Source organism: Budorcas taxicolor, chromosome 21 (genome assembly GCF_023091745.1).
Source record: "Budorcas taxicolor isolate Tak-1 chromosome 21, Takin1.1, whole genome shotgun sequence".
NCBI lineage: Eukaryota > Metazoa > Chordata > Mammalia > Artiodactyla > Bovidae > Budorcas > Budorcas taxicolor.
The window spans coordinates 69,026,770-69,039,810 of NC_068930.1; the positions used below are offsets into that span (position 1 = coordinate 69,026,770).

The window sequence follows — 13,041 nt, forward strand, 5'->3', positions numbered from 1 at the left end:
GGTTTGATCCCTGGGTCACGAAGATCCCCTGAAAAAGGACATAGCAACCCACTCCAATATTCTCGTCTGGGAAATCCCATGGACAGAGGAGCCTGGTGGGCTATAGTCCATGGTGTTGCAAGAGTTAGACATGAGTTAGCAACTAAACAACAAGAACAAAGGTAATGTTATGATCAACTTTCTGGCAAGGAATTCTGCAACTTAGATGACCTGGCTAAACCCCTTAAGAGACTCAGACACTTAAAGCTCACCGACAAAATTAGATAACTCCCAAAGCCTTGTCTCTATTAAAGAAAATGAACTCCTATTTAAAACCCTTCCCATAAAGAAAACTCTATGCCTCAAAACTTCACTAGTGAATTTTGCCAAATATTTAAGGAAGAAGTAGTAGCAATTTGTTGTGAGTTGAATTGTGTCTCTCTCAAAATTTGTATTTTGAAGTCTTAACCCTCCAGTGGCTCAGAATATGTCATTATTTAAAGATAGGATTTTTATACAGAGAATCAAGTTAAAATGAAATCTTCAGAATGGACCCTAACCCGGTATGACTTACGTCTTCATTAAAGGGGAATATTTGGAGACAGGCATAGAAGGAGAACAGCATATGAACATGAAGACAGCCATCTGCAAGTCAAGAAGAGAGGTCTGGAACAGATCTTTTCCTCACTGCCTGTGGGAGCAACCAGTCCTGCCCTGATTTCAGGCTTTTGGCTTCCAGAACTGTGAGATAGTACATATCTATCTATCTACCACCCAGTTTGTGGTACTTTGTTACAGCAGCCCTAGAAAATTAACACATAATTCTACTCAAACTCTTCCAGGAAATAAAAGAAGAGGAAACATTTTCCGGCTTGTTCTATGAGGCTACCCTGGTACCAAACCAAGAGAAGAAAGTGATAGGCTAATGTCTCTCATGAACATGGATATAAAAATTTTAAATAAAATTTAGCAAATCAATCCTACATACATCCCTTCACTTTAAGCAAACTAGAAATAGAAGATAATTTTTCTAAACTGTTAAGGCACATTTATGAAAACATTACCTCTAGCATCTTTTTTGTTGTTTTCTTTTTTTTATTGTATTTGTTTTTAATTGAATGATGATTGCTTTACAATATTGGCTCGATTTCTGTCATACATCAACATGAGTTAACCACAGGTGTACATATGTCCCCCTCCCTCTTGAATCTCCTTCCCACCTCCCACCCATTCCTACCCCTACCTCTAATATCTTATTTAACTATAAAGAGTGATTGCTTTCCCCACAGTGTCAGGAACAAGACGGGGGTGTTCACTCATGCCACATCTATTCAGCATTGTTCTGGAGATTATAGCCTGTGCAATAAGGCAAGAAAAAGAAATAAATGATATCTAGATTGGAAAAGAAGAAGTGAAATTATTTTTGTTCACCTACATGATTGTTCATGTAGAAAATTCTACTGAGCGTTCAGAAAAAGATTCTAGGGCTAATAGTTTAGCAAGTTTGTAGAATTCAAGGTCAATATACAAAAATTAATTGTATTTCTGCCTATTAGAAAAGAACATGAAATGAAAAAATTTCAAATACTGTTTATAATGTCGTGCAAACATGAAATTAATAGGGATAAATTTGACAAAAGATGTCTAAGATTTCTTTTTGTCAGAAAACTCTAAACCATTGCTTAGATGATTCCTGGGTTGGGAGAATTCCCTGGAGAAGGAAATGGCAACCCACTCCAGTATTTTTGCCTGGAGAATACCATGGACAAAGGAGCCTGGTGGGCTATAGTCCGCTGGGTTGCAAGAGTCAGACATGACTTAGTGACTAAACAACAGCAAGATAAATTAAATAAAAGGAGCCATATATCCTGTTCACGGATCAGAAGACTCAGTGTTGTTAAGTCATCTCCCCAAATTAGTCAGTGGATTCAGCACAATCCCAGCCCTTGAACACACTCACCCTGAAGGATTCCCAAAGCTTTTGCCAGTAAATGGCATGGTGAAGGCTTGGTCACTGACTGCACAGGAATTTGCTAAGCTGTGCAAGCCTGATGGTGGTCTCTAAAATGATATCCTGGAGGGCAGCAAGGGCTGTCAAGGATGGACTGGAGGCCAGAAGCTGGGGCTTAAAACCAGGAAGAGCCACAAGGCAGGAGCTGGCAGGACCAGGCCAAACGAAGATTCACCCAGAAGTCTGAAACTGTTGTCTCCAGGTGGTGGGAGGATGGCAGATTCTTATTTTTTTCTTTGTGTTTCCTCTCTCTCTCTCTCTTTTTTTTTAAATTTCACAGAACACAACTATTTCCAATGTCATCAGAGAAACAGCAGTCCTATTGTTGATTCCTACGGGGTTTTCCTTTCAGTACTTTTGTAGAATTTGGGTATTTTTAAATGGAGATTGTATTTGTTTTATAACAAAGAACAAAAGGCAGGCAGACAGACCGAAAGAACATGACCTGTGGCTGAAGCAATAGGTTTCGAGAGACTAGGGGGAGCTCCTGGTGGGGCCACATCTCAGGAACCAGGAGACGGAAACCCCAGGAAATGTGGGATGAGAAAGCTACAGCACATTTCACTTGTCATATTCTCTCTAAATCTGACTTTCATTGGACACATAGAATGTCTGCAGTTAATATATCAAGTCATCTTAGCACATTTGACAGAAGCCTTAACTTCTTAATTCCACAGAGGTAGATTGGGATCTCTTAATTACTTAATTGAAGAAAGGTACACATGTCAGGCTGCTGCGGTGTTTGGGAATTAATCTTTAAAACTTGACAGTGAACATTAAATTCAATTAGGGAGAGCGATTAGCAAAGATTCTTCTCTCCTTCACTCCGGGTACCTTGAGAAGCAGCTGACTGGTCTGCATTGATTCTGATGCTATCACTGTGTATATATCAACCAGGAGAGCCAAGTACGCATTTTTCACTTGGGAGGGGAGTTGTTGGGCAGTTTAGGGACGGATGGATTTCCTGAAATGTGTTTCTACGACTGGTTCAGGAGGCGGTGGCCGAGAAATCAGGCCTCTCTGGTCGCTGATTTGGCCTTGGCATCACAGAGTTCAGAGTCTCTTCTCTCTTTGATTGGGATTCTCATCTACCCCCTCCTCCTCCTCCTTCCTCTCCCTCCCGCTCCAACGTCTGGTACTCAGGAGATGTTTGTTGAATGAATAAGTAAATGAATGCATTTAATAGATGGGAACATTTGGGCACATTTGCTGTAGAGCACATTCATTTTCTGACCCTCTCTCTGCCTCTCTTTAGGGGAAATACAGGGTAGTATTCACAGCTCCCTTCCCTCAGCCCTGCCCCTCGCCCCCCATTTCTAGAAGCAACCAGTCTCTCCATGTGTATTTTCTTTTTGAATTTATTTTTTTGGTTGGGAGGCCTGTGGGATCTTCTTCCCTGAGCAGGGATCCAACCTGTGCCCTCTGCAGTGGAAATGCAGAATCTCAACCACTGGACCACCAGGAAAGGCCTTCCATGAATATTTTTATAGTCTTATTCCAAATGTGCAAATAAACATGATAGAGTTTTGCTTTATGTGAGTTTTTATTTATTTTAAATATTTAAAAATACTTTTAAATTTATTTATTTGGCTGTGCTGGGTCTTGGTTGAGGCATGTGGGATCTAATTCCCTGCCTGGGGCTCAAACCTAGGTCCTCTGCATTGGGAGTGTGGGGTCCTAGCCTCTGGACCACCAGGGAAGTCCCTCCTGTTTGTTTTTAAAATGATGATGAAATATACATAAGATTTACCAATGTAGCCATTTTTCAGTGTAGATTCATTGGCATTAAGGTAGCTTCCCTGGTGGTCCAGTGGCTAAGACTCCGCACTCCCAATGGACCTAGGTTTGATCCCTGGGTCAGGAAGATTCCCCCGGAGGAAGAAATGGCTACCCACTCCAGTATTCTTGCCTGGGAAATCCTGTGGACAGAGAAACCTGTTGGGCTATACAGTCCATGGGGTCACAAAAGAGTTGGACAGCACTTAGTGACTAGACACCAACAAATCGAAGTACATTCACGTTGTTGTACAGCCATCACCACCGTGCATCTGCAGAACTCATCTTGCAAAATTGAAACTCTGTTCCCGTTAACATGGTCCCCATTTTCCCCTCTTGGCAGTCCCAGGTAACCCCTGTCCTACTTTCTACCGTGCTTTTGACTGCTCTCGGAACCTCTTGTATGTGAGATTATACTTTTTGTGACTGGCTCACTTCACTCAGCGTGAGGTCTTCAGGGTTTATCCATATGGTGGGGTGTGTCAGAATTTCATTTCTTCTTAAGATAGTAATATTCCACGGTGTAAGTGTACATGTATGTGATATATATGTATATATATAGATCACCTTTTGTTTATCCATTTATTCATCAGTGGACTCTTGGGTTGCTTCCATCTTTTGACTGTTGTGAATAATGAATGCAGCTATGGACATTCAGTCCAGCTCAGTTCAGTTGCTCAGTCGGGTCCAGCTCTCTGTGACCCCACGGACTGCAGCACAACCCCATGGACTGCAGCACGCCCGGCCTCCCTGTCCATTACCAACTCTCGGAGCCTTCTCAAACTCATGTCCATTGAGTTGGTGATGCCATCCAACCATCTCATCTTCTGTCGTCTCCTTCTCCTCCTGGCTTCAATCTTTCCCAGCATCAAGGTCTTTTCAAATGAGTCAGTTCTTCACATCAGGTGGCCGAAAGATTGTAGCTTCAGCTTCAGCATCAGTCCTTCCAATGAATATTCAGGACTGATCTCCTTTAGGATTGACTGGTTTTATCTTGCAGTCCAAGAGACTCTCAGGAGCCTTCTCCAACACCACAGTTCAAAAGCATCAATTCTTTGACACTCAATTTTCTTTATGGTCCAACTCTAACATCCATACATGACTGCGGGAAAAGCCATAGCTTTGACTAGACGTACCTTTGTCAGTAAAGTCACGTCTCTGCTTTTTAATGTGCTGTCTAGGTTGGTCACAGCTTTTCTTCCAAGGAGCAAGTGTCTTTTAACTTCATGGCTGCAGTCACCAGCTGCAGTGATTTTTGTCACTGTTGTGAAAGTTCTAGGGCCCACAACAGATTTCCCAATGTAGGGATCTGGCAAAGGGACTGAGGACCCCCAGGGAATTTGACTTTGAAGGCCAGTGGGATTTGATTACAGAACGTCCACAGGACTGGGAAAACAGCCTCTTGGAGGGCACAAACAAAACCTTGTGTGCACCAGGACCCAGGAGAAAGGAGCAGTGGCCCCACAAGAGACTGAGCCAGACTTGCCTGTGAGTCTCCGGTGGAGGCATGGGTTGAGTGGCTGCCATGGGGTCAGGGGCACTCAATACAACAGTTCTGGTGTAAGCCCTTTTGAAGGAGGTCACCATTACCACCCTTACCCCTACCACAGTTTGGCCTCAGGCCAAACTACAGGGAGGGAACACAGCCTCATCCATCAGCAGCTATGAACACTGGGGTACAAATATGTCTTTGAGACCGTGGTTTTACTTTTTTGAGCATATATATATATACACCAGTGGAATTGCTGGTTCATACTATAATTCTGTGTTTAATTTTTTGAGGTTTTGCTATAGTTTTTTCCCCTCTAGTGGCCAGACCATTTTGCATTTCCATCAACAATGTACAAAGGTTCTGATTTGTCCACATCTTTGCCAACACGTACCTTCTCCTTTCTTTTTTTTTTTTTTTTAAATAATAGAAGCCATTCGAATGGCTGTGAGGTGGTGTTTTTATGTGCTTTTAAAGCTGAGATGACGTTGTACTGAATATGCACTGAATATGCACTGAATATGTACTGAATATATGCGGCAGTGTGTATTGTCTTATGTATTCAGGATTATAGCCCTGTAGAGCTAGTGCGTTAATTTCGTTTTTTCTATTCAAGTCACACTTGTACATAGTTTTGAAAAAACAGCAGTTCCCTGTGCTCTGCCTTTCCGCCATGAATTCCCACTTCGCTTTGAAGTCTTCTGGCCGCCTCCTCTGTTATTTCTGTTCATATTTCTAAATGTAAATGCTGCTGGATTTTGCTTTTCAGTCTGAAACCCCAGCTGTTGACCCCTCACAAGGAAGAAAGGAACGGAGGTCTCTCAACATCCTTTGAAGGCCACTGTTGACCTCTTGTTTTCTTAATTTTAGACATTTTACATATGCCTGGGAAATAACGCTTTCAGAACTCTGATCCTATGCATTTTGAGAACCTTCAGAGTGTGACAGGGTGAGTTTTCTCATCTTGAAAGGGGAGGTTATTGCTCACATCCAGTTTGTGGATGCGCGTGGGCATGCTTTGGGTTTACTCTTATTAAGGAGACAAGAGAGGGTCAGGGAATCCTGCTGTTAAAAACCACATGCTCTACACGCCTCAAGAAAACACAGCCTCCAGCACCGCAGCTCCTGCTGGGTGCCAGGCAGGCCACAGCGTGCCCCGCCCTCTCTCGTTCCCCACCGCTGCTGCCCGGGCTGGGGCCCTGCCTACCCCCGTCACGTGGAGGTGGAGACTGAGGCCAGGAGAGGCCAAGCTTCTCGGCCAGGCCACATGGCCTGCGAGCCGCAGCGTCACCTGGGAGGCACGGCAGGTGCCTTCCGGCTCTGTGTTCACGCCTCTGACCCAGCTCGGAGGGTCGGTGAGAGTGTCCCCTTCTTCCTGGGGTGACACCAGAGAGGGGGTTACTTGTACTATTGAGCACCTCCCTGTGTCAGGCCTACGGCTAGCCCGCTCAGGCTCCTTGCTTGCTAGCCTTTCCCCGGGGGCTCATGGTGGTTGGTGGAGTTTGCTGCAAGAGCTGGTGGGAAGCCAAATGCAGCTCTTTCACGCCCGAATGGTCCCTGCTCTCGGAATGTTCAGTTCTGTACTTGAGGGCTTAAAAACACATTTCAGAGGTCATTAAGTGTACACAGGCCTTTCTGCCATGAGCATCACTCTCCACGGAGAGCAGGGGGCCAGTGAGGGATGGTACCTTCTCTCCCAGAAAAAAGGACAGCGTGCCCCTTGGGCAGGTGTCTGCTGCTGGCCTGATTGCAGGCACCAGTGTGGCAGGCTCTAGTTTGAATTTTAGTCTTAAAGCGGGACGCATGCAGATGGCCTGGCCTGCTGTCGGTCCACTGCGGGGCTCATAAAGTCCTGTCTCAGAGGACAGATGTCAGAGGTACAGGCAAGACTGGGCTGGAACTTTCTGGTGGTGAGCAGGTGTGAAGCAGGTGAGAGGGGCTGGGCAGGTGCATGGCAGGGCACAGGACAGGCTGTTTCCTTGTGGGTTCCGTTAACCCCAGAAAAAATTTTGGGAACAGCTCCCTCGTGACTTGCCAGTTCCAAGGCCTTATTATATTTCCACAAAGAGAATTGCACATCTAGATACTGTTTGGATGGTCAAATATTGGGAGTCTGGTTCCACTGTGGGAGCGTCTTCCCCGTGCAGAGGGGCCCAGCTGAGCCCTTGAGGTCGGGGTCCCGTTCATGACATGTATCTCTGTGTTTGCCTCGTAGGTGTGGAACGCCGTGGACTCAGGGAGCTGTTTGCAGACCTACTCCCTGCACAGTGAGGCAGTGCGGGCCGCCCGGTGGTCCCCCTGTGGCCGGCGCATTCTCAGCGGCGGTTTTGACTTCGCCCTGCACCTCACAGACCTCGAAACAGGTATGTTTCTCTGTATCCTTCCCCTGAGGCGCCTCCTTCTCCGAGCTGGCAGCTGAGCCATCATTCTCTCTGGGGAGGCTTCTCCTGGCCAGCTTGGGGCGCAGGGGTGGAATCCTGCGGCCACAAGCTGCAGACATTTTCAGGGCTGGGGCACCTGGGATCAGGGGAGACGCAGCTTGGTGAGTGTGTTTTCAGGCCATTTGGCTGTAACGGAGCCTCTCCACAGAGAGGTTCATGGTAGGCCTTGGCCAACTCGCCCGGAGGGCAGAGCCCCAAGGTTGTCTCAGCCTCAAGCTGTGGGGCTGGATAAAGAGGTGGCTTTTTAATCAACTTCTGACATGCAATTTGTACTGAAATAGATTTAGCTTTATCATAGTGTCCTTTGGTTGGAATCAGTTTAGAATTCCTGTCAATTCATTACCGTTGAAAGGCTGTAAGGAACGATTCCAGCTCATAAGGGAAGTCTGCAAACAAGTTCTGCTTTCATGCCCGCCCGCCCGCCCCGCACAGGCCTCTGGGTGAGATGGATTCGTGCTGGCTGGGTCCTTAGGGGGTACTTGACAAGCAAGGCGAGAAGGAGAGAGAAGTCAGTGAGGGAACTTTTCCACTCCCCAGCTTTCCTGGGCGGCAGGCACTGGAAGCGCCACGGGCCTGGCCGTGGTTCTCTGGTGAGGATGGAGCTGGCTTCCAGCCTCTCCCCCTGACCCCAGGCTGGCTGCCCTTGGTGCCTCCCTGGCTTCCTCCTGGCTCACTTTCTGCTGGGTACTGCCGCTAAGGCCAGGAGGGGAGGCCTGGGTTCACACTGGTCCCTGGGATGCCCCTGCCTGCCTGGCTCAGCTGGGGAGGCGCTGGGGGCCCGGGCCTCTTCTAGGGCCCAGCAAACGGAGGTGAGCACCCCCAGAGCTTGGGCCCTCACTCTGCCCCGCGGCTCAGATGCAACGGGTCTGTTCCTCACCCCGAGTGTCCTTGTCTCCTGCTGGGTCGTGCAGGGTGGCCTTGTGGGTGCCTTGCAGTGCCTGTGACTGAGCCCTGGTGGCCATCAGTCGGTAGGGGTGCTGAGCAGCCTGACAGCTGTGAGGGCGGTGGGTGCAGTGTTTCAGGCTTTGCTTCTGACACGTCGATCCTGCCAGCCACCATTCTCCCCATTTCCCAGGTGATGAAACTGAGGCTCGGAGGGGCGAGGGACTGGCTCGGGCCCTCCGGGCTGCCTAGAAGGTGGGGTTTGGAGCCACACCCGTGCCACTGCAGACTCCATGCCCATTCCACCATGCTGGGTGTGTGCGCTCCTCAGACTGTGACCTTCCTGGGAGCCCGTCCGGGCCGAGAGGGAGCTGCGGCTCCAGGGGTGTGACACCGCTGGGTGATGGTGACCGTTGAGTCAACGACAGCAGGAGGTGCTGTCGCCAAGTGCCTGCTGTGTGCAGGGTCTTCTGTAGCCTTCCATTCGGGGTAAGGCCCCACTCACTCCTTGAGACTGGCTCCTCCAGAGTCCCCTTTGTCATGCAGCCCAGAGGCACAGCCAGACAGTGACCGAGCCAGGATGGTCACCGGTCTACCAGGCTCTGAGGCTGGTGGCCTGACTGCTACACTGTGTTGCCCGTGGATCCAGGAAGCCATGCTTGGTCTTGGAGACACAGAGGTGAACAAGCCCCAGGATCCACCCTGGAGAAGCTCCCATCTGCTGGGGAAGACAGACGTGCAGAGAGTCCCAGAGAACAGTGAAGGGCTGAGAGGATGTAGCCTGGAAGATCAAGGAAGGCTTCCTTGAGGAAGTGGGGCCCAAGCTGATACAGGAATAGGGGAGACAGAGAAGCAGGATGGAGGGGAGCTGGTGAGGAGAAGGAGGGAAGTGGAGTCTCAGCAGATGGAACGAGGATGGATCCATCATGGGAGCATGAACCATGTGGTGTGTGTGGCAGTGTGGGGTGCAGGGAGCTGGGGGAGGTGAGTCTGGGGGTGCAGGAATGGGAGCTCCAGCTCCACACGCTTCCTAGACCATGGGGCATTCCTTCCCCACATACTGCTCCCCAGACCAGCATCACTGAGCACCCACGGGTGCCTGCGTCGCCTGCCCAAGAGTGGAGATGGGATGAGTTTCACACGCAGGTGATGCTGGCGGGTTAATCAAATGTAAGTTGGTTTGACGACATTAGTGAATTCCTAGTGGCCCTTTGTCACGATCTGTCTCCTTAGTCAACAGATGTTAAACAGGCCCTGCCACGGTCTCTGGGTGTGAGTGTGGGTGTGAGCGAGTGTGAGGGGTTCGGACGTGTTCAGGCCTTCCAGGAGGCCTCCCGCCTGCCGAGTTAGGGGCTGCCACAGCAGGTGGTGGTCGGGGGCCGTTGCTGAGCTTGGAGCAGGAGGGAGTCATGGCAGGTCTCCCTGGCGGTGGGTGTGGCCCACGGTGCGGTGGGAGCCTCAGGAGGGGAATATGCCCGCCCCACCCGGTCTGTGCTGGACCACGCTGGAGGGAATGTGGTCTGCTCCCCAGCTGCGGTGTGTGGGGTGGGACGAGGGAGGTCTGGCCCGGCCTCGGGCCTTGCTGTCCACTCTGGGTGGTGCTGCTGGGAATGGGCTCACCACCTGATTCGCCTCTTCAAGGTCCCCTCTCATTCATTTAGCTGTTACTTATTGAGCACCAGCTGTATGCAGGCCCTGGTGCTGGGGCTGTGTTGGTGAGCAGCATGCATGTGCTCTGTGCTTTGAGGGGGGCAGGTAGGGGCCAGGGGTTTGCCCTTGCCCTTGGGGAAGCCCTCTAGCTCCTGGGCGGGGCCTTTCCTGTTGAGCGGTTGTTGGGTTTCTGGGTCCGACCCCCCCCGCCCCCGCTTAGTGTGGGAGCTCCCTGAGAAGGGGGGCGCCTGTCCTGGTGGTCCCTGGGTCTCCGTAACCCAGCCAAGGCCGACTCAAGCAGCTGCTCAGCAGATGTGTGGACGAGGCCGAGCTGAGGCTGGCACTTGTTGGGCAGGGCTGGGTTCATGGGGGCCGTGGGGCGGGCTGGGGGCTCCACATGCCCTGGCCCAGCGCGTGTGGGGATATTCTCAGCCTGCAGTCCCCGTGGCTCGCGACCTCATTTGACTTCTCTTGTCCTTTCTCGCCACCAAGTCTGATCTTCCTTTTCACTTGATCTGCCTCTTTCCGCCCTTGGTGATTTGGCTTTTTCATTTCAATCTAATTAGAACTCCCTGCCAGGAGAAGGCAACACAGGGCGTTCTCACCGCCGCGCTCTGGGAATTAGTCACTCGGTGCCCGTTGTCGCTAATGGGAATTTGGCGCCAAGGCCATTTATCCTGGTGTCCTCAATCAATACAGTTAAAAATCTGTGGATTCGGAAACGTCAATACCCGGCCTGAAATATGGAGGGCCAGCCACATTTTATCTCGTTAATTTATAGTTCTGACGGGCTGTTGGCTTATAGAACAACCATGAATCAACACTTAAATAAAATCTGCTCACAGATTAATTATTTTTGGTGCTCTCGTTTCAGTCTGTAATCTTCATAACAAAACGTCTCTGATGCATTCGGCTGAGGTGGTCTCGGGGAGCGCTGGTCGACTCCGCCAGGGCGCGAGCGTCTCCCTCTTTATGAGCCAGTGTCCGGCATAGCAAGTCAGCCTGTCTCCTCGGAACCCCCTGGCAAGCTTGTGCTTGTTCAGCTCCAAGTGGTGCTGGTTTCTTGCAGATTCCAGCCCCCAGCCTGGCTGGTGAGGCCTCAGACTTGGCATGCATTTGTTGGCTGCAAAGGAGGTGGTCCTTTCCCTGGAGCCCCAGGGCGCTGGGTGGTTGGGATCCCTTATTCTCCTTCCTGTACCTGGTCAGCTCTCCCGATGTGTGACCAGCTCGTCTGGGGCATCCGGGCAGTGCTACCTGGTCCTGGCTCCTGGATACTGGAGGCAGTACGGTGGGACCAAAGGAACTTGGGTGGGGTGCAAGCTGGGTGTCCTTGGGGGAGGGTCCTTGAGCTCTCTTTCTGCATCTGTGAACTGGGTAACAGTGCCCAGTGGGTGGGCTTGTCCAGGGGCATAGCTGAGATCACATGTACAGAGTGCCTGCTGCATGGAGGCCACTCAGCAAAGCAGCTCCTGCCCCGCTGCATCCCTGCCCTACAAGGCCTGACAGAAGGTGGCAAATGACGGCCTTGTTCCTCTGAGCATCCGGACCCAGCTGCTGGGCGATTTCTCTGAACGGGGCAGCTTTGGTGGCTCAGTTCTGAGAGCCTCCCAAGAGGCCCCGAGCCGGCTTCCTAGCGTGGCCCTTGATCCCACGTGTGAGTCTGGGGGGCAGATGGGCGGGAAGACCACCTTTCAGGGTCTCCTAGCTGCTCCTCCATCTTTTCCTTCTCCGTGATAGGATGGCCTGGTGGGGGGTAGCAACTTTCTGCTCATCATGGGTTGGCACTTGCCCTTTCTTTGGGGTGGGTGTCCTCTTTGCTCAGATCCCACCACCCACAGCCTTGCTGTCCCCAGCCCCTCCCTGGCTTTTCCTGCTCTGGGCTGTGTCCCCTGGCATGAGTTTGTGGGCCCAAGTGGCCCCGGAACTGGCCCCACCAATAATCATTGCTCTTGTTTTCTAGAAAGTGTCTTCTGGTGCCTCCCTTGCTTTTGCATCATGATTGGGGCCTCCATTGCAGAAACATGGAAGAAGGGAATGGCAAAGTGGCCAGGCGCTCATGGTGGGCCAGGCCACAGGCCCTCTAGCCCTGGTTTCCGGCACCCTGTTTGGCCTGTATCAAGCTGAAATGAATAAGTGGATAGTAGGCCCTCTGCTTATTATGTATTTAGTCTCCACACTAGCCAGTCAGTGAGATATTTTTATCCCCAATTCATTGACTCAGACACCGAGGCCTGGTATGTTTGGTGACCTGCAGTGACAGAACTGGGGTTCAGCTCCAAACCGTGAGGCTGGCAGAGGCTTTGGCTGTTGAAGGGCAGGAGTGGGTGCCCTCACCACGTCTGTTTCTGGGCTGCGGGCCAACAGTTTGTGTAAACTGAGTCCAGGAGAGCCTGCTTGGCCCTCTCCCGGGCAGCCGGCTCCCCACCTGCCGAGTGGAGGATAGCTTGGGGCGGGGGTGGGTGGGGGGTGCGGGCCTCTGGGAAGGAGCCGCACCCAGACTGATCCGGACTCATCCCTCTGATGAAGTGACTGGCTGCACAATGCTTCTCTGGCTATCGACAGCCAGCATTCCAGCAGGAGGAGTGCTTGCCCTGATGATTTTAGAACACTTGGCAGAGGAAGGGGTGAGAAGCCTCCAAATTAAAAGACCCGAGGAGAGTGTCAGGGGCTCGCTCAGCTCTGGAGCAGGGGCCCAAGGGGAGGCTCCCTGTGGGGCCACAGCCTGCAGAGCGGTGCTGCCCCGAGGGGCCTGGGTGTCTCTGTCCCCGGCTTTTCAGCACCTTGACTGTTTTCTAGAGCATCTCAGAGGGCCC

The 13,041-nt window shown here is 50.9% G+C and overlaps 1 protein-coding gene across 1 annotated transcript in view; it reads left to right on the forward strand.

Annotated features, from left to right (window-relative positions):
* WDR25 (WD repeat domain 25) overlaps positions 1–13,041 on the forward strand; it is a 140,585-nt gene that overhangs the window by 75,324 nt on the left and 52,220 nt on the right. Inside the window, exon 2 of the mRNA XM_052659920.1 lies at positions 7,471–7,618. Coding sequence (XP_052515880.1) covers positions 7,471–7,618 — 148 coding nt within the window. The remainder of the gene's footprint in view (positions 1–7,470; positions 7,619–13,041) is intronic.